The 20919-nt window shown below is 42.4% G+C and overlaps 2 protein-coding genes and 1 pseudogene across 3 annotated transcripts in view; 2 read left to right on the top strand and 1 right to left on the bottom strand.

The window, feature by feature from the left end:
- PHKB (phosphorylase kinase regulatory subunit beta) overlaps positions 1–11183 on the bottom strand; it is a 112025-nt gene extending 100842 nt beyond the window's left edge. The window contains exons 1-2 of one of the 2 annotated variants that reach the window (XM_039880801.1): positions 11055–11170; positions 8782–8894 (exon numbers count right to left, since the gene is read on the bottom strand). In XM_039880801.1, the coding sequence (XP_039736735.1) occupies positions 8782–8836 (55 nt within the window). In that variant the 5' untranslated portion in view covers positions 8837–8894; positions 11055–11170. Of the gene's footprint in view, positions 1–8781; positions 8895–11054 lie in introns of both variants that reach the window. The other variant, XM_039880800.1, reaches the window with a different exon arrangement.
- On the top strand, positions 5365–5483 carry LOC120617461 (uncharacterized; annotated as a pseudogene).
- A 163-nt stretch (positions 11184–11346) lies between the features above and the next one.
- ITFG1 (integrin alpha FG-GAP repeat containing 1) overlaps positions 11347–20919 on the top strand; it is a 112277-nt gene continuing 102704 nt past the window's right edge. Inside the window, exons 1-5 of the mRNA XM_039880802.1 lie at positions 11347–11630; positions 13326–13398; positions 18144–18289; positions 19495–19552; positions 20797–20871. Coding sequence (XP_039736736.1) covers positions 11423–11630; positions 13326–13398; positions 18144–18289; positions 19495–19552; positions 20797–20871 — 560 coding nt within the window. The 5' untranslated portion in view covers positions 11347–11422. The remainder of the gene's footprint in view (positions 11631–13325; positions 13399–18143; positions 18290–19494; positions 19553–20796; positions 20872–20919) is intronic.

Raw genomic sequence — 20919 nt, 5'->3', positions numbered from 1 at the left:
CTGTTAGGCTCTGGTCTGCAGAGGTCTCATGTGAAAACAGGGATTTTTCTCTCGTGCATTATTTACCACTGTGTTCAGGCCTTTTATAGAATGAATTGTCATTTCTTATTCTGGCAAATTTTGATTTTGCTCTAAATGACAGATTTAAGAAGCTAATTTCTTCCCACTTCTTTTAAAAGTCTGTCATTTGACTCTTACTATAGTTACTATAGTTCCTTACTATAGTTCTGCAATTTAATGCCAAGTTCAAATTTCCTGGTACCTTAGGTGAAGTCTTCATTGTAATAGACAAAGCCTATTAAACAGCGTTGATCTTCTCTATGCGTGAAAAACTAAACATTCTGATAACAACGTAGATGAATAATCTGTGTGATTTCTTCCGTTTCCTTCGGGAAAAGCAAACATCGGTACACCCAGAGTGCTCAAGGCTTTTGAGCAAGGGGCGAAGCCGGTCAGAGCCACATAGGCCGGCCCCGGGGACGCTGTCCACAGTCACAAGGGCACCAAGAGTGCCTCCTCAGTCGCAAGTTATAGTCATTGAGGTCTGTTTCGCGTCATTTATTACACTTCCTTTTAAAGCTGAATTTGAACCTCTTGGGCTTGACCAGCAGGGGAAATATATCTCACATGAAAATGTCCTTATTCAAAAATGAAATAAATTCACCAAATTTTATTCACCAACTAAAAAGATGAGATGATTAGATAGCGCAGAGTGCTAGGAAGTTCATTCTGTACCAAAATCATACTAATTCTTTTTAGCATGATTCATTAATTCGTTCAACTTGAAGTCCCCAGCACCAAGCCCTATATCAGGGGCTATGGAAAAAAGCGACAAGCGATTCAGTCTCCGACCTGAAGAACTTCATAACCCAGAAAGGAGGCGGGTACGTACTTACTAATAGAGTGCAGTGACGTCAGAGCTAAAGTGGGCGAGGAGGCTGCACAGGTATGCACGCGTCTGACCGCGCGGGACGCCCACCGGCACGCTCCAGGCCTGCATTTATCCTCTCGACCGCCGACAGCCACTGGGGAGGTTTAGATGAGGGCGTCACATGACCCAGATTTAGAAAGGGAAGGACTGGACTGCTGGAAGAGTGCGGAGGCACAGCCACCAGGGTCCTCTTTTGGTTACAATGTTCGTCCCAGAGCCTCGAATTCAGATGGTGACGGCAGGGATGCAGGGGGGAGGAAAGGCTTAAATGTGGTACAGGCCTTAGGGGCAAATATCAATGTCACAGAGTGTAACACGGCAAGAGAGAGTCCTCAAACCGCTTTTATTCCTTTAAATGATAATTATTCACTTTACGTCCTGCTAGGATTTTTTTATCCTTGCAATTATTGAGCAAATGATTATTATCAAAGCTACAAGCCTATTGAGAATTGGGATTAAGTGGGTATGATAAATTAATTCAGCTTCGCTGTGTATTACCATGAAAACAAGATAATATAAGCAAAACACAGGGATCTCTGAACTGATAGAAACGACATAAAAATTCATGGAAAGATTCCACAAAGCAAAGATAATTACCCTCAGAAATATGTAAACTAAGAAAACGAGCTCGTATTGTAAATACCTCTATTTTAAAAACAGTTAACGTAGAAACTTCATTGTTATCAGCAGACCATTTAAAAGATGCTTAACACGAACAAAAGGTACATGTCTAAATTCAACTAGCTAATGTGAGCCATATTTAAAAGGGGCTCTATGTGAATGAAAAAAATTCCCATCAAAGCAGAAAGAATATTAATAGAAACAATTAATACTCTGCCAATGCCTAGCATAATATCAAATGAAACTGTTTACATTAGAGTTCTAAAATAATTATCTTTAAATAAGACACATTTTAAAAATGTATTTAGAAGTGGGAAAGTTTGAAATGTCACCCAGTGGAGCATGGCCATTTCCCATTCGTCATGAGCAAACCTCGCGAGACGAGACAGAGACACAGAGCGTTTGCCCTAGAGATCCAAGTTTCTCCTACACAGCTCTAGATGAAGTCACCTGACCAAATCTATAGCACCAAGCTGGTCAGAACCTAACAGCGCTGCCCGTTTTGAAACCACTCAGTCATAGGAGGTTCTGTTGCCTAAAACTTATTAATTATATTGTTTTTGCTTAAGGGGAGAAAATATAGTAAAAATACTTATATAATGATTACACACACACGTGCACACACACACACGAAAGAGCTACGTGAGACATGACAAAATTTCCATCCTCATAATACATCGATAAATGCTTATATGAAAACATTTAAAATCCAGGATCACAGTAGGTTTAGTAGTTTAGTCCCTTGCCCTAACTTTTGAAGTGTTAGATTTACACAACTGCCATTTGGTTACGCAGATGAAAATTCATGATAGAAACGTATTAGGAAGATAGAAAAATAAAGATGAGATTGAAATCATCCGAAATCAGAGGCTCTTTAAAATTTACGTGTAAATTACAAATAAACAAACAAACAATAAGATGCCCTCTAAGTTGAAAACTCCACAGAAAAAAATAGTCCACTAATTAAACTCACAGAAAGCCAAGGTCATCTTTTTGACATATTGATCATTTATAACTATAATCATCCATCGGATATTTTTGAACAAGCCTAAAAAGTCAATGTAAACACATAGAAAATGAATTTAAATATATAGAATGTCTTTCCAGAAGAAGGGAGAAACGTGATCAAGAAGACAAGTTAATCGCCTGACATGAGTATGTTTTCGGAACAAACCAGGAAGCAGACACGTATGTGAAGAAGCGGGGTCTGAGGCTCCCGGCCTCACCCCGACCCCTGCCCGCCCTCGCCAGAATGCCTCCATGGCTTGAGGGATAAGACTCGGTCTGGCACCCAACTGCGAGCGTGACTGGTCGTCTCCACGACCAGGGCCTACATATTTGCAAAAATTCAGTCCTGAGCGATGAGACTTGTATCTTAAATAGCCAAAAAGAAAGGCCATGGAAATGGCGTGAGGTTAATGATGATAAAGCAGGTACGACAACACGCTTTGTGACCTTTTTATAACAAGCTGAAAGCTAATGATGTATATTTAAAAGGACAACAAAGAACACGAGACAAATAACATATCAAAACCTATAAAAATGGCAATTTGAATTATACATGTAAGAGTCTCGCTGTGTTTTTTAGGAAGTTACTTAATGTGCCATATCTGTTCATCTATAAAAAGCAACTTCCTCAAGAAATTTGTGAAATGTGAGCTGAAAGAGAAGCAAGCTATAAAATCAAGAAATTAAAAACGAAGAGTCATTCTTTTTAAAAGACTAAGATGCAGTCATATCATTACTGATTAAAAAAAAGAAACTAATAAAATCTTTGGGGGAAAAAGTAAAATAAAAAACAGCAACAATGTTTTCATCTTTTTAAAACCACTTGTAAGCAAGGCAGCCGAGGCCTAATGTGATAAAAATAAGAACTGTGAATTTATTAAAAACACATCGTAGAGTGCACACTTCAGCAGCACATACACTAGAAAAAAAAACACCACAGAAAACTGCAATGAACCATCAAAAAGCATTTTCCAAATTTTCAAGACCAAGTATATAATATATACAGTTACAGTTTTCTGCTAACTTGTTTTCTACTCAAAGATTTAAAAATAGAACCCCAAAAATCATAAATGGCATATCCTGACTGCATAAGTATGCAGCAATTAAAAAAAAAAACGCTTTATATCTCCCACAAATCCAATATCTTTTAATAGGTAAATCAAATGTGCATATGTATCTTAAGCCTGAACCACAAAAAGATGTGGCAGCATCTTGTGCGGATTTGCATATTATTCCTCAAAAACAGAACGGCAAATCTGCCGTTTTAAAATATGAACAGAAATTATTGTAATGACATAAAAATAAGATATAGATTTATATAAGAACTGTCCTGTGTGAAATGGGCCCCATTCTAAAAGTCTGTTGAGTGGAAGATGGTATACAGATGAGAGAGAGACCGATGCATCATCACGGTGGCCACGTGTTCTGAATCCTGATGACAGAGGCCGCATCTGTGCTTTCATGGCCCTCCATCATCAAACAGGGCTTGAGTGTGCATGTGCCTGGCACTGTGTGCTGTGCGAGGCGTCGCACACAGAGACAGAGACATATACACGTGGCTTCTGCCATCAGCTGCTCCCTGCCTTCTTGCTAGTCTCCTCTGACCAGAGAGGGAAGTGGCTTAGACGAGAGAGGTATGAGTACATCTGGAGAACAGGCAGATTTCGGTATACATTTTTGGAGATGAAGTAGAAAGGATTTATAAGTGAACTAAATAAGAAGAAGAACCTCTATTTTTAGCTAGAACAGCTGAAAGGAGTCGGTCTAGTTTACTGGAATGGAGAAGAGTAAGGGAGGCACGTGTTTGGGGTTGGAAGAGGAGTAGAAAGTCAAGAGTCCTGTTCCGGCCAGGGCACACTGGAGAGGCCCATCACACACCCGTCTGGAAATGTCCAGTAGGCACGTGGATCAGAACCAGGAATTCTAGGGAGTTCCACCGGCCCTTTTTCGCTAGCTTCACAGAAGACCGATGAGAGAGACGACAGCGAGGAAAATAGCTTTTAGGATGCACGGCGTGAGTGTTCCGTCACGATCTAAAGAAGCGACACAAGCCATTGTGCTCTTCATGAAGCCGTGTCACTTATCAAACCCGAAGCGTCATCTTTGCTAAGGATAATAGCACAGAAAGAGAGTAAGCTCTAAGGTCGATGAGATTCACGCCAAGGGAGTTAAACTATGTCATGTGGCCTCTATTTCGTAAATCTTATAAGATTACAGGGCAGGACCCAGTACAAAGAGATCAGAACTTCCAGCAGGAAACGATCTTCGAGTGCTTCCGAAGAGTCCATCCTACTTGAAGGGAACCCAATGCATTTCCACGTAAGACAAAAAAAAGTCTTCTAACTATACATAAAATAATGGCTGCTCTCCTGCTGTCTGGCAGGAGTGCCCATAGAAACTGTCAGAAACAATTGCTTTAGATTTGCAGCGATTATTAAAAATGAAGAAGACTCAGAGTAAAAGAAAAGCTACATTCCGAGTAATCTAATTTGAGCTAAATGTATTTTAGCACAAATTTTCTTAATCAAATGGCAACTTAGATGGGTAGGTATCAAAATGAGGGAACAAGATAAGCAACCCTGCCTGTTTCTGTATAAGTTGCAATATTGTAAAAGACACGTGTTTTTAGAAAAGATGAGAACTAAAATGTATTGGGCAGCTATAGCTCTAAATAGTGAATGTTTTGCATATAACATCTTATTTAATCCTCACAACGATCCCTCCAGGCAGGTTTTATTATCCTTATTTTTACAGAAAATGAAACCAAGTATCAAAGATGTAACTTGCTCAAATTCAAGAGGGCAGTCTACGGCCACACCACCCTGAACAAGCCCGATCCTGTCTGATCTCGGAAGCTACACAGGGTCGGGCCTGGTTAGTACTTAGATGGGAGACCACCTAGGAAGACCAGGTGCTGTAGGAGTAAAAAACAAACAAACAAACAAACAAACAAACAAATAAATAAATAAATAAAATTTTAAAAAATGCAAGTGGGCAGTAAACAGGCAGGATGAGATTCCCGCAGAGCTGAACACAAAATGTGGAGTCTTCCCCTGGCCCTCACAGAGGGCAGGAGCCTCCGGCCTTCCATCTCTTTAAGCAAACAAGAACTTTGTGGATTAGTTGACTGCTAAATAAGGCTGAAAACGGGGCTACTATATAATGTCTAAAAGGAAGAGTGTGTCAGACATGTGAAATAAAGAGTTGAGTTTTGTCCAGGATATACAATAAAACTTTACCGGATATCGATATGTCCATCAAACCAAATCGATGAAAGGAAATTAAATCAAAGAACTTGAAAACATATTAGTAGAGGAAAAAACTCAAGTCATATGCTGATAAACTCACTTAGATGCTGTAAACTTAGCCAAGATAAAGATCAGATTACGCTTTCATTTTAAGGAGTAATGTTTTTTTAATTTCAAAGGAAATAAATTATTTTTTATTTAAGTAGAGTTGACATACGATATTATATTTCAGGTGTACAACATAGTGGTTTGATGTTTATATACCATGAGGTGATCACCACAGTAAGTCTAGTAACCTGTCACCATACAAAGTTATTATGATATTATTGACTGTTTTCCTTGTGCTGTACATTACATCTGTGACTTATTTATTTTATAACTGAAAGTCTATACCTCTTATCCCCTAGAAAGAGTAATTTTTTAAATCATCTTATCATCTAAAATAAAAGTGCCAAGATATTTCTTACCTCTCGCAATAACTGAACTGTAATGCTGATGGGACCACTATAGCTGACCAACTCTCCCAAACTAATATATTGTATAACTGTAGCAGTCATATGAGAAATCAAAGTAACCTAAGGTACTGGATGACACACTCCTTCTCTAAGAATTCATTTATTTTGATTGTGAAACTCTGCCTATAAATTCATTGCCTTGTACATTTCACCCCCAAGGTTCTTGAAAGAAAAACCTGGACGTCCACTAGATACTAGACCTATTGAGGTGATCACTTCGTAACTTATATAAATGTCCGATCACTATGTTGTACCCCTGAAACTAATATTTTATCAAACTGTAATTGAAAATTTTTTTTAAGTTTGTTTTTTTTTTTTAAAGAATACAAGGAAAGAAAGAAAAACCTAGACATCCAGATCTCTCGCTGGATTTAAGCAGTGAAAACAAGAGAAATCATAATCAATCACAGCACATACTGACGCATCAGCAGTCGGAACGTAAGTCAAGCGTGCACACATAGAAATGCAGGACACACACTGAATTCCACAGAGTAGAAACAAAACCAAAATATCAGAAACAAATCTCAGAGCAGTAAAGAGGGTTAGATGCATAAAATAATCTAAGTACGTTGGAAGCTATTTTCCAAAACCAAGATACTGGCTTTCGTTTTTGGTAACCTTGGGTAGTTTCTAGCCGAAAGTACCAGGGAAAACTCAGCTGGGAATCCAGGACAGGCTTTAAAATGACTGTTAAATGAAATGACTCCTTAAAACACTACTCTACAGTAATTACGTCCAACAGGAGAAAACAATCACTTGCAACGCAAATGCAATATTTCTAAATTAGTAAATAAATGATAAACACAAACCACTCTGAGTATTTACTTTAACAGATAAAAGTTTTAAGTATTTCTTTAGAGTCATTTCTAAGTTTTGGTTATAGGAACCAAAAAAAGTGTAAATATCAAAAGTCATTTATAAGGAATCAGTCTTTAAAATGGCTTATAATAGTGAAATTGGGAATTTTCTATTTTGTTTCTTGGTGCATTCTATTTCAATTTAATAATCCAGTACTGGAAAAGCTTCTTGTAAATGCCTTTGAAAGCCCTATGTAATGTTAAAGCACAGTTCTTAGGTGTTGAAATTTCCAGGACTACTGGTGCATAAAGCTTATCTTTAGCATTCTATTTTCCCATAACCGCTAAATGACTTCGCTCATGCCGAGAACTCATCACACCCTTATTTGGACAACCAGAATGAAAAACAAGGCCTGGTGCTTAAAAGAAAGAAAACACAGTTCAAAGTCATATGTCCTCTCGTTCTCTTAGTTCAAAGATGAAATCAGGAACCAATTAGCAGTGTTACATATAACGTACTACTTTGTCATTTAGTTGATGACAACTAAACGATCACTTTCATTCCTTAAAGTATAAGCTTTTTAATCTCCTGTTCCTTTTTTCCCCAAGCTATTTCTTATTTCTTTTCTCTTTAATCTTGCCAAAACAAGACTTGAAATCTAAGTGGAAAGAAAGGGAGAACTGCTTCGGCATGATTATGGGGAAACCAAAATGAAATATTTTCACTGTTAGTTAGGCTGGCTCTCACGTTTCCCCGTGAAGGAGTCCCGAGACTAGAATATTCTGCTTAAAGTACACCAGAGAAAAAGCGGCCTCCTGCCAACAGGCTTCTCCCAGAGCGTTCACACACTAACAGGTTTTGAATGGCCCAAGGTAGGTCACAACATACAGGAAAAAGCCCTAAAGACTTCAGTCTCCATTTCAGCTCCAAGGCCACTGAAAAAAATTGCTCTTTTGTTCTCTGTAGAGTGAGACTGGATACACCTGAAGGCCTGGGCTCCCAACAGGAAGCCACACGTGGTCTTTCTCGGATGCATAAACCTCCTCCACGTGGTTTTCAATGTCCTGGGCACTCGTCTGGGGAGCGATTCCACAGCTTTCGGCTCGCTTGCAAGGGGGTCTCACCAGTCTGACAGCCTAAGAGTCACTGCCTCGACATCTCCCGCAACCCTTACATCAAGATGCCATGAGACGGAAGGCCAAGCACGTGGCCTTGACACATGATGGTCCCAAGACCTGGGGCAAGTTGCTTCACTTCTTTGCCAAGTGAGCGTCCCTTTCCTGTCTATGAAAATGTGTATAAAAATACCTACTTCACAGAGAGCTGATGCAAAGTAAATAATCGGGACGCCGACCAAAAATTCCGAACTCGCAGAAGTTATTTCCATTATGCAAAGAGACAAAGATCATTTAAGAAGCTTTTTATGGACCCACTTGACAACTAAGATCCAACTCTGGCCCCTCACGCCCGCACAAAAACAACACGACAGGCCACATTCAACACACAGAGCCAGCTTGAGCCTCACGACAGCAGAACACTGTCGAGGTGTGGGCCCGCCAAAGAGATAGAAAATCAAAATATTATCACATGGTGACATCAAACTTCAGAAACAAAGGTATTTAAAATTACCAAGTGACCCTTTTGGGGTCTACGCACTTACCAGACCTCAAGAAAGCTGGTGGAGAAGAGACGGCTGCATCGGATGAGCTGGCCATTTCAAATTGTTGACTCTAATCATAAGCGCCACAGGCTAAACTACAGCAATTTCCACAACTGTTTAGTGAAGGTTAGAAGCATCAGCATTAGATTAATTGAAAGCGGTGTGAGCAGTTATAACACGAGGCAGTGTGCAACAAAGACAATAATTGAGGTTATGATTTTATTTTTCTCTTTTATGACTTGAAAATTTGATTTTCTTTGCTTTGGTAAATTACATTTGCTTGTACGGATTAGACAGGAGATACATAATATCCACTTATTAAACATTACATAAGAGTAGCATCCTCTGTTGAGAAATGAAGTGATTATGCTACTATGTAACAATGCTCAGAACTCTGCAGCCCTGTCTCTATCCTAGTCAGGTTAGTGCCAGTTTCAAACAAAGCTCAGCTTACACATTCTAAAAGTAACAAGAATCAGGTTGATTGTTTTTAATGACATAGGAAGTCAATGATTCATTCAAGAAACTATAGTCTGTACTTCGGAGTTACCAGAAGAATGTGAAACCTCATCTAATTTGGAGTAATGGCTTCAAACGGTATCTCTTACTGCTACGATGTATAGGTATACCCGACATTTATACTGTGCACTAAACTATCCTGCACAGGTAACTGAATTTAAGTGACTGATTTCAACAATAATTAAGTAAAATTAAACAATTTTTTTCTCAGTTAAGAAAGGGATGGCAGATTTTCAAAGTTTACTGTGATGACACGCATTTCAGAGCAAATAAAGACTGGAGAAGAAAATAAACCTTATCTATATACTTATTAAAGGAAAAGAGAAATGCTTTTAAAATATGTTTACAGCTCCCTGTGAAAAGCTGTGGTTACTCTGTGACCAGATATTATAGATTCCTTATAGCCCAGATAGATATATTGTTAGATGTCAACTCAGTACTTCACTATGACACAAAAATTTTAAGAGAAAGTGTGAAACGAAACTGTATGTGACTATTCCAAGTAACCACATTGACACTAAAATGTACTAAGGACTACTTTTTGAAAACTTCTCATACTTTTTTGGTGGTTTTGAGATCACCTTAAGTAAATAAGTGCAGAACTTTTTTTCAGGTTTAAAAATACAATGAAATCAGCAACAACGATTGAGGAAACTTCTGTGTGATTTAGAAAATTATATGTTTTCTTTGAATTAAAAGGGGGGTGGGCAGAGTGCGCACAACCAACTAAGAACTTCAAAAATGGGAAAAGCCCAAAATATAATGGTAACGTTCTGGCTGAGAAAAAACTTTCTTAACATCAGTACAAATGCAGAATTAGTTTTCCTAGAGCCATGCCTTCGGCTGTTCTTAAACTAGCAACCTTGACATCAGCACCTCCCAGCTCTGACAAAGAGAAACATCGGCCCTTTGAAAGGGAAGATTCTTAGTTGAACGTTTGTCATTCCACCATCTTTCCTGTTTACCGGCACCCGCTTAGCTAGAGATTGTATCCAGCCAGCCACGGGGCAGGGAAGTTTCAATCCTGGCTCTCAGAGGAGCTATCAGCCACAAGTGGTAACTTCAAAGTCGTGACTTTGCAATTTGAACAAGTCAGTTCAGGACACTCGAACTTGTTACAACGGCCTGTGCGGCAGGGTCGTGTGACCTCAGTGGCCTCGGGTTTGTGAGCCACAACTGGAAACTAACTAGGCGCCTTGGGGGCACTTGTCCAGGGAAGGCATCTACTTCCTTCTGAGCCCTAACTATACTCGGCGTGACCCGCTTCGTGGCCTGAGCCCCTGACCGCCCGCCCCCCCGCTCCCCAATTTCCACCACACAGATAACCAACTGGGACTTGGAACTTGTGATGAATGTAAAAGGCAACGAGCGGCCGCGGGGGTCCGGGACCAGCTCGCACCCCGCGGCTGCTGACTCTGGGGGAAGAACGCACTTAAGCAGGACACTCGTTCCCAGGAGCGTGGCCGCCGTCTGACTTCTGAGGAGGAAGCCCCCGGGCGAAGTCGGCGCCAACACCTACTTTCTGAGGGGAACACACACAAAAGAGAGTTGGGGGACATCCACGGGGTGACCTAATTTCTAGGGAGGAGAGGGGGGGGACTTCAGGCAGAAGGCCGGTCCGCCGACTGCTTTCCGAGGGCACACACGCGGGCACAGGTTCGCTCCGGGACCCCCGCCTGCCCCCCGCCCCAGGCGCTCGAGCGGGAAGCCCCGGCCGCGGTGCTGGGGAGGGGGCTCCCCCCAGCCAGCCAAACCTGAGCGCTTGGCCCGGGCCCTTCGCTCCAGGACCGTCCAGCTCACTTCGGCCATGAGCCCCGCCGCCCCCGCCATCGCGCTGGGGCCACCCCCGGGGCCGCCTGTCAACTCCGCCGGCCGGCCCCGCCCCCTCGCGCGACACTGTCGCGCGGCGCGCCGGCCGGAAGTGAGCGCGAGCGCGGTGTCCGCGCGAACTCCGCAGCGCCCGAGGGCCGGCCCCGGGCGGAGAGCGGGGGAGAAACGCGCGCGGCCCCCGGCCGCGCCCCGGCCGCGCCCCGCCTGCGCGCTCTCGCCCCGGGCCGCGGCGCGCTGCTTTCCGGCTGCCGTCAAGCGCGGCGCGGGCCGAGGGCGGGGCCGAGGGGCGGCCATGGCGGCGGCGGGCCGGCTGCCCGGCGCCTGGGCGCTGTTGGCGCCGCTGCTCGGGGGGCTCGCGCTGCTGGGCGGCGGGCCGGTCCCGGCTCGGGCGCTGCACAACGTCACGGCCGAACTCTTCGGGGCCGAGGCCTGGGGCACCCTGGCGGCCTTCGGTGACCTCAACTCCGACAAGCAGACGGACCTCTTCGTGCTGCGGGAAAGTCAGTGCTCGCCCGGCCCTCCCTCCATCCGCTGTCCCTGTGCGCCCCGCCCCGGGGTCCCAGCCCCTCGCCCGGTTGGCCGTCCCCTTGCATTGCCCGGCCCTGCTCCCCCAGCCCTGACTCTCTCCCTCCATCTCCAGCGTCCCGACTGCTTGCCCGTCTCCGTCTTTTCCAGCCCCGGGTCCTGGCCCGCCCACCCCGCAGTTTGACCGACCCCCAGAAGCCCTGGGAACACCCCAGGTGTTTTGTTTTTCCCCAGAGGCGCCCCGCGGCCTTCACCCCAGCCCCCGCCCGGTGGAGTCGCCGGCCCTGCAAAGCCCTTCCTGATTCCCAGGAGCCTTTGTAGCCCGCCTCTCCCTGCGTTCCGTCCCCAGGCCGCTTCATTCCTTTCTGCTTTTCTTCGTCCGGTCTTCCTTCCGTCGATGAACTGCAACAGAAGCACCTTGACAATTTCTTCTCATAGGGGACCTCTCCCTGCCTCCCATTTACCTGATTCATTCTCCTCTCCCTTTGTCAGGGTCCCAGCTTTCTCCGAAGCCGCTGTGCCCTCCCAGCGCCCCAAACGCTCCACAACTCACAAGCATTTTGCATGGACCACTGCTAAGTCCAGTGTGTCCCCGGGAGAGGCTCCTCCAGCCGCAGACTCTTCGCCCTCCCCAGCTGCTTAGTGCTTCGTGCGCCCCTGACCCTTCCTGGCTTTGGCCAGTGCCCTAGTTTTCCAGATCTCTTCTTTCTTTGCCAAGTTGAGGTTAGGGGGAGTCTCTTGCTTTCACTATCACCAAACAAACTTTTTTTGTAAACCTCGGTGCTGACAATGGGCACTCAAGGGTCTCAGCATTCTTGAGTACCCTCAGAACCAGGTACTGTTTAAGGTCAAGGCCACCAAGGAAGAAGTGAAGTGCTTATGCAGAACTTGACTGACAGGATTGTGGCCCACATTTCTTGGGGCTCTTTGCCAGGACCCCAGAGCCGGGGGTAGACCCTAGATATTTTTCCTCTATGTTTGACTCCGTATGTTACAAAGAGAGTGCATACTGCTAAACCTCTACATACTCCATCCAAACTGGATACAGAGACTCTTCTTTTAACTTTAAAAGTGGCTTAATGTTTGATTAAACAGTTTCAGAAGTCTGTTCCAGTGAGTACTCATGGAGTTCTGAGAATGCCTCTTCCTGTGGGATGGAGCCACAAGAGGAGGGGCTTGGAAGCTTTAGCTTTTTCTGCTTAAATACTTAGGCATGTCCTTGTCACTAGTCAGACACCTACAGGAGCCCCTGTGTCCTTGGGGCGATGCATCTGATGAACTAAACAGCCTCACTAAAGGGCTGCGTCGTTAGGTTTGGGGAAGGCCAGACTTGACATATAGTACAGTTGTTAGAAGAATGTTCTTTATATAGTTCGTTTAAGTCAAGTGATCTGACTCCTGACGGAAGCTACTGACTTGAGTTTGTCTTGACCAACTACAATTTCCATGTTCATCCTAACTGTATCTCTGCTGCTTTGAACATTGAACTTGTGATGTATGGTTAGGAATCCCCATTCCATCCAACAGTACGACTGGCCTCGAGAGGGCAGATGAACTGGACTGAAAGAAAGTGTTCTCGTTGACAACAGTGCCCAGAAACTTCTTGTAACCACTGATTGGATGTCTTGCCAGGAAACGTTACTCTAATATCACATATTCGCTTCTTTTAGGAAATGATTTAATCGTCTTTTTGGCGGACCAGAACGCACCCTATTTTAAACCCAAAGTAAAGGTGTCCTTGAAGTAAGTATAAATGTATTTATTTCTTGTAGAGCAGTAATTAGTTTAATGATGGGTATGCAAGAGCTAGTTGGATTGTCTTTGAAGTCAGTTTTACTCAGCTGTGTTATGAGGTCTGAGTAGCTAATAAATTGCTTGGAAAAATAGTGAATGTACCAAAATTTAAAAATGATTTACTTTAAAAATAAATAAATATGTTTTGGTGGATTCAGGTTTGCTGTATAAACATTCTTCACTTCCACAGTCTAATATGCTTTTTTGAATGCATTCAGAATTGTCTGTCCCTCATCCCAAGTGTGCCCTTGGGAGCAGCTCACTCACAGGCTTATCAGGTCAACTGCGTTTTGTGGGAGGTGGAAGGAGGGGAGTCCTTTGCACTGGGGTCAAGGTCAGTCAGTGACCTCTTATGTTTTCTTTGTTTATTAACTTAGGTGGTGAGTGTTTAAGGTTGACTTTGAAGGAATTCAAATCAAGATGAATTTCGTAAATATGCAGATAATTATATTTTTATATGACTGGCATTTCGTAAAACACAGGGACACCCATCAGTTGTTTTGAAACTACAAGAAGCAAGGATTGATCACACTCTGGTTCAAGGAGGAAGAGATGAATCAGTGCAGGCTAAAGTGGCAGCTTCTAGAAAGTCATGGAACTTGAGCTTGACCTTAAGAGAAGTAAAATTTAGGTGAGGGCTTTCAAGTTGGGGACACGGTGTAAAGCGATGGCAATAAAAACAGTCCGTCCCGAAGAGGAGATAGAAAGATTTGCCTGATGGAAGTTGAAGGAGCGTGTGGGAGAGTTAGGGACGAGGAAGATGCGACCGGGGCAGATGAAAGACCTTCACGAGTATCAGGATGACTTTGACCTCGACCCCAAGAGAAGTGGGAGATCGTTACAGGTTCTCGTTTAAAGGAGAGGTGATGAAAACAGTATCTTAAGTGGATTTACTTGTTAACCATGTGCAGAATGAGTTGGTGTGTAGAAAGATCAAAGATTACTTAGGAAACTTAAATTTTTTTTAAGTTCCCACATGGGCAGGGTGTTCAGACTCTACAATATTTCATTTCAACTCCGATATATGTTTAAAAAGTGGCTTCGAGTTAGAACATCGAGCAAAAAGTTAGAAATGGAGAAACAGGAGCTTATCCCTCTTGAGAGATGTTCCTGAGTCAGCATGCTTGCGGGGTGGGGGCAGGGAGCAGTAGTTGTCAGTATCACGTTCAAGAAGTGAACCGCCTTCAGTGATTTTTCTTGGAAGATTGAAAGTTAAGGAAATTTATGGGAAATAAAGGACTTGAGTTTCTCTAAGTTAAACACACATTTTTTCTCATTAATGCAATGTTGGTTTGTATGCAGCAGGTTCAATTCAGCATCTTCACTGTAACGTTGATGAAATGCCGTAGGCACTGAACTCTAGTTCCTATCGATCAGCCTCTGGCAAAACTGGTTCTTTTTCATGTTGTTTGGCTTAAAGTCAGAGAATCTGTCGAGGGTGTTAAGTGAGGACTTACTTTTAACATTTGGAAACTTGTTTTTATTTATTTAGAATATTTTTCAAAGTAAAAGGAACTACCCTTCACCTCCCCCCACCCCATTCCCCCATTCCTCTGTCAGATGCAATCGCTTTTAAAACTTAACTGTTTCTTCTTGTGTTCAGTTCCATATTTTAAAATACGTTTTTCACTGTAATTGAGTTATCTTCATCTCTTGGATTTTTTCTCAGGGTAGGTAAGGATTTACCATCTTTAAGTAAATCGCCATCATTTCCATATCGTTGCATCATATTTTTAGTTAAATCAGGCATTCTCGTCACATTTTGACCACGCGGATGCTGTGTACGTCAGTCCAGGTGGTCCGCAGTATTTCCGGTCTGTAGGGTTTTCCCTCCAGGACTGAATGATTGCTTTGTAAAAAGGAGATTGCATAGTTTTCTGTGCATCCATCTCCTTAATTCCTGTGCAGGTGTTTCCTCGCACCTGCCGTATACCTGTTGTGCATTTTTGTTTTCCCCGTTGAGTCCCCTGCCCCCCACCCGCCCTGAGTCATTCCCTGGGCCTCCTGCCCTTTGCTATTCTTTGCTGGGTCCCTGTCTCTTAGCACCTTCGTTTGCTTCACTGGAGTGCATCATCCTTCAGGAAATTCCTGAGAAAGGCGTGTGTCGTGCCCTGCCAGGTCCAACGACTTTTCTGCTCACTCTCAGTTCTTGGGTTAGCCCGTCGTCTGCTAGCTTCATCGGTTGCTGTTTTAACGCCCAGTGTTATTCTTGCTCCTCATCCTTCAAATGTGACTTGCTTTATTTTTAATTTCGGAAGCTATCAAGGTCCCTTCTTCATCCCTTTTGCTGTGAAGTTCAGGATGACGTGCCTCGGTGTAGACGGTTGTCCACTTCCCACGCTGGCATTAGTCGGGCCTTTCAAGCTGGACGCTTCTGTCGCTGGGGGCTTTTTGAAATGTTCTTACGTTATTTCTTTGATAATTTTTTCGTTTCCTCTTTCAGGAATTCTGGTCAGTTGGTTATTGGACTCCCTGGGTCCATCTTGCATTCCTTTACTGTGTCTGTGTCTTTGTCATTTTGCTTTATTTTCCCTTCCGGGGGGGTTTCTCAATTTTATCTTAATCCTTCTACTGAATTTCTTATGTTAGCTGTCATATTTTTTTAACTCCAAGTTTTTGGGTTTTTTTTCTTTCTCGTTGTTCTCTAGTCTTAGCGTGCTGTTATTTTTGTTTGTGCTGATGGACATACTTCTCTTATGTCTTCCAGTATAATTTTGAAGTTCTCTTTCCCCTCTGTTTTCTGTTTCTTCCGATTCCTTATCGCTGTTTGTTTAGGTTCTCTTTACATTCATGGTTTCTTCAGAAGGCGAGGTGTCTGTTTCTACCTGAGAGTAAGGCACCGAAGAGCTCATTTGGAACCTCTTCGCATGAGCTCTTGCCTTGAGCTCCATTCCTGGCTGGCTGGCATCCAGGGACTAGGGTAGAGCTCGGGGCAAGGTGTCAAACTCGTCCTCTTATAGACTGTCCGCTAACTCCCTGTCTTTAACTTAAGGCCCAAACCTTACCTAAATTCTGCTGTAACTTAAATCTCCGCTGCCTGAAACTTCCCAGAAATAGACTGCTCGGTTTTCGCCTTGCTCAGCGAGATGGTAAACGGACTGTCACTCACAGTACAGACTTGCAGTAAACCCGTCTGCAGCCTTGTGCCTCACTCTTGTCTTCCACTATTTCTGATGACTCCAAATTCTGAGCCTCTCAGGGTTTCTTCAGGGCAAAAAGCTTTACTTTTGGAGCCTTTTTCTCCAGGCACTTAAGAGTTTCCTGGCTGGCTAAATCAATTAGCATCCCTCCATATGCTATGTCCATTCGTGATCTCTGTGTCTAAATTTCCATCTAATTCGTTGTGATGTATTCCTATCAATTTCAGGGTACTTTTTCCTACTAATGAACAAGTATTACTGCCGAGCATGTGCAGTCCTGCAGATTCACATACAAACACGTACAGAGGTGTACGCTTTAGGTTCAACGTGTGGTTGCTGTATCATCATTTTTAAAGACAGGTATTTTTCATGAAAAAGTTGAAGTATTATTGGATTCTTTGAGGAAACTGGCATTACCAAGAATATTTTATTGTCATGAGAATCAGTTTTAGGTGCCAACGCAACGATTTGAATTCCAGCTATTCTATTTAGCTGTTTAACACCAGAAGCAACCCAATCCCTCTAATCATCAGTGTCTTAAACTGTTCAATGAGAATAATACCTATTTCAGGTAATGAAGATTAAATTATCAGATAATAGCCATTAAGCACTTGGCGTAATATCTGGGACAGAATAAGTAGATGCATTATAATAAAGCTGTAATTATATTTTTCTTTACACCTTTTCATTATTGTCTCCTTTTTCACTTTAAATAAAACCTGTGTGTGTGTGTGTGTGTGTGTGTGTGTGTGTGTGTGTGTGTATTTAGGTCCTTGTTGCTATTTAGAAAATAATGACCCATAATCTATTTGCAAACTCGCTTTCTTGCTATTTGCTTCAAGTAGGATTACGTATAAATTGAATTTAAGACATATTTTTTGGTTGGGTCACTCAAATACATTATGACAAGACTTGAGAATGTTTTAAGTTTTGAAGGTTAATAGAAATAATTTTAGAATTATTTTTAAAAATAAAAAATTAGGTATGTATATTTGGATAGCGTATTGCCAGCTTTAGTAAAAGGAACTTATTGTCCACTGTGAATCTTGAATAGCTTTCAGAAATAAAATGATTATTTTTTTTCACTGTGTGTTTGAAACCTGCATTAAAACCCAAAATTAAATATCTTATAAATAATATCTCTTAACTGGTAAAACGACAGTGATACTCGTTGCAGCTTTAACATTAACATTAACAGTCTATTTCTGGGAAGTGATACTCGTTGCTGCTTTAACATCCATTTGTTAAAAACACCGTCCAAATGTCTTGGCGTCCTTGACAAGAGAACCAAGTAAAAGGGCGACATCGGCCGATGCTTGAGCATAAAACTGAGCTTTCTCTTCATAAATTTCAGATTTGTCTTGTTTCTTAAGACTACTGTGCATTCATCCCGAATTCTTCTGTAGACCAAAGAGGCCCACATACACGAAAGCTGATAAGATTTTGTGAAATTTTAAATTTTGCATTGAAAATATTTTCGTGTGGTGCAAATATAAAGGTGTCTTGGTCTGTTATTAACTCAACTGGGTATCTTAAAATGCTTGTTTCTTTTAGGAATCACAGTGCATTGATCACAAGTGTAGTCCCTGGGGATTATGATGGGGATTCACAAATGGATGTTCTTCTGACCTACCTTCCCCAAAATCATGCCAGCGGCGAGTTAGGAGCTGTTATCTTCTGGGGACAAAATCAAACATTAGGTGAATATTTTTTAGGACTTTTTCATATTTATCACTGGATGTTAATAGAAAAATATGCCTGTATTCTGATGTGACTGCAAAAAAGTATTGTTCTGGAATCATTTCAGAAATGCAGTCCTTGAGTGTCTGTAACGGTCTATAAAAGCTTTGCTGAAAGTCCATTTTCTGATTTTTCATTTTCAACCCAGAACCGGTCTGGGGTCAATTCCAGAGAACAATTCACTGTGGCTCGCTTTAGGAAGAGCGAGGTTTATTAAAGGGTTTCGATGGCTTGCCAAATTATTGGGAGAGCTGAAGAACAGACTCTAGGTGGAACTTTCTGGAACAATTCCCAAAGCCTTCCAGGAAGCTACTGCCTTGTTACTATCAGGAAGTGGCCCCGTTGCACAACCCCAGCCAGAATGCCACTGCACCTGCTGTGATTCTCTCCAGCAAGCTGGGTGCCCTGCACCCTGCCTCTCACCACAGATTCAGCGATCAGACACTGAGACAGATGGGGCAGAAGCTCAGCTTCCTCACAGGCCCGCCTTCCGAAACGCAGTATGTCTGTCTGATCGGCAACACTGTGTTTCATTCAGAATCTCAGGTGGAAGGATATTTGAGAAGGCTATTTTTGATTCATAGTCTCCCCAGTACAGGAAAGCACAAGGGTGGAGTAGAGATTGAGTCTCGGTCTACCACATCCACCCACGAACCCCCAAGGCTTATCTGAAAAGCCAGTGGCTTATACCTAAAAGGACAACCTTGTATTAGGGGCCAGATTTCAGGGTGGGGACGGAGTGGGGGTGTAGCTGTGTTTTCTGTGACATTTGGGAATACTTGCTCAATGAGCATCTGAAGAAGGAGCTTCTGCTTGTGTGCAAATAAGTCCAGTAATTTCACGTATATTGGCTTCTCTGCCCTGAAACCTTAATCGTCAAGTGTCTGGTGCCAAATTGTATATAAGGAAGACTCACCAAATTGTATATAAGGAAGACTCAAACGGAAGTTATGTAGTGCTGGTCTTTACTGGAGAATGAATTCTCCCAATAATTTGTCTTCACAAACTTCACGTCCATTTAAGTTGGATGCGTAGTGTCTCGTTAATGGTAATAGTTGGAATTAATTAGAGATTAATCTAAGATTAAAAGCATATTTTTCCCTAAGTGTACATATCAAAAGTAATATAAAATACCTGATAACTTATAGATTTCCTTTCTTCACAGATCCTAACAATATGACCATGCTCAATAGGACTTTTCAGGATGAACCACTAATTATGGAGTAAGTATCTGCTCGCTTCCCTTTGACTGATCTTAAACTTACGAACGTAAAATGAAACTTTTCACGTAAGAAGCCACTTTGCTTAGTAGTATTGACACTAAATTCACTCTCCCTTTAAAGTTGATAGGAGCCCGTACTCCAGATTATATGATATTTATTTGCCACGATGGATGAAAGAAAAAAATGAAATTCAGTATTTTGGAAAGAGGGAGGGATTTGTGATTTGTTTTTGTTCAGTAGCTTTGAATGTGTCTGTTATGGATCTGTGTCGATGCTAGCCATGTCATTACTCAAAGAATTCAGATAACTTAATTGTTTTTGGATCAAACTATTAGTGCTTAATTGGCAGATATCAAGGGTCCAAGGTTTCCTTCAGTTATGTAGATTCTATATTAAGGAGAAACTTTGGGCCATTTTTATAGCACTTAATGTTCATTTGTTTCCTCAAAATAGACTCGTAGCAGGATAAATTTAATCCAGAGTTCAGGATTTTTGATTATATGATAGAGATCATTTTGGAGACTAAAGCAATGAATGTATGACCACATTCTCGGCCAAAGCTGCCTCTCCTGCAATTATTAAAATCCGTCATAATATGAATAGGTCAGTGGCCATTGGAAGTCTAAACTGTCAATCCATGGATTAATCTTAAAGTCACTTAGCTTGATTTCTTTCACAGTTGTATGTTTTTTCATTGTCGCGACATTCAATGGCCACTTTGAATTTTTATACCAGCTAGGGATTACTTCTGTGGGTTATTTCTCCTAAGTCCACCTAACTAAACAAGTTGCAACCTGATTCTGAAATGAGTGATGTCTCCTTATCACTCAGGGGCAGGCTAGATCATGCAGAGGTTGCCGACAACCCCAGAGTTTGACAACCAGAGTTTATTTCTTGCTCACGCTACGTGTCCGTGTGGGTCAGTTGCGGGCTGTGCCCCACATCGTCCCTCTGTGGGTCAGGCTGTCAGAGGCCTCATCCTCTGGGGAGCTGAATCATCTGAAACACGTGTTCTTGTCTTTGCCATGGCAAGCTTAAAGAGGGCTGGAGGGCCCCCTTACAAAACTTAAACGCTTGAGCCCAGAAATGACCCATGTCACTTCTGCTGACGTTTCATTGACAACAACAGATACTGATGAGCATCGTAATGCCTGCCACACCTCCCCAGGGTTATTTTTCTTCTAAAGCTAAGTTAGAGAGTTTAATAAAAGAGCTGCTTAATGTTTGTAATGTTTTCTTTTCAGCTTCAATGGCGATTTAATTCCTGATGTATTCGGTATCACAAATGAATCCAGCCAGCCACAGATACTATTAGGAGGGTGAGTAAACATGATCGGAACCATGTAATTATTCTGCTGTCTCTGCTG

Source organism: Pteropus medius, unplaced genomic scaffold, assembly GCF_902729225.1.
Source record: "Pteropus medius unplaced genomic scaffold, Ma_sr-lr_union100, whole genome shotgun sequence".
Classification (NCBI taxonomy): Eukaryota; Metazoa; Chordata; class Mammalia; order Chiroptera; family Pteropodidae; genus Pteropus; species Pteropus medius.
Note: the sequence above shows the minus strand (reverse complement) of the source record. Positions and strands in the feature narration are given on the sequence as shown.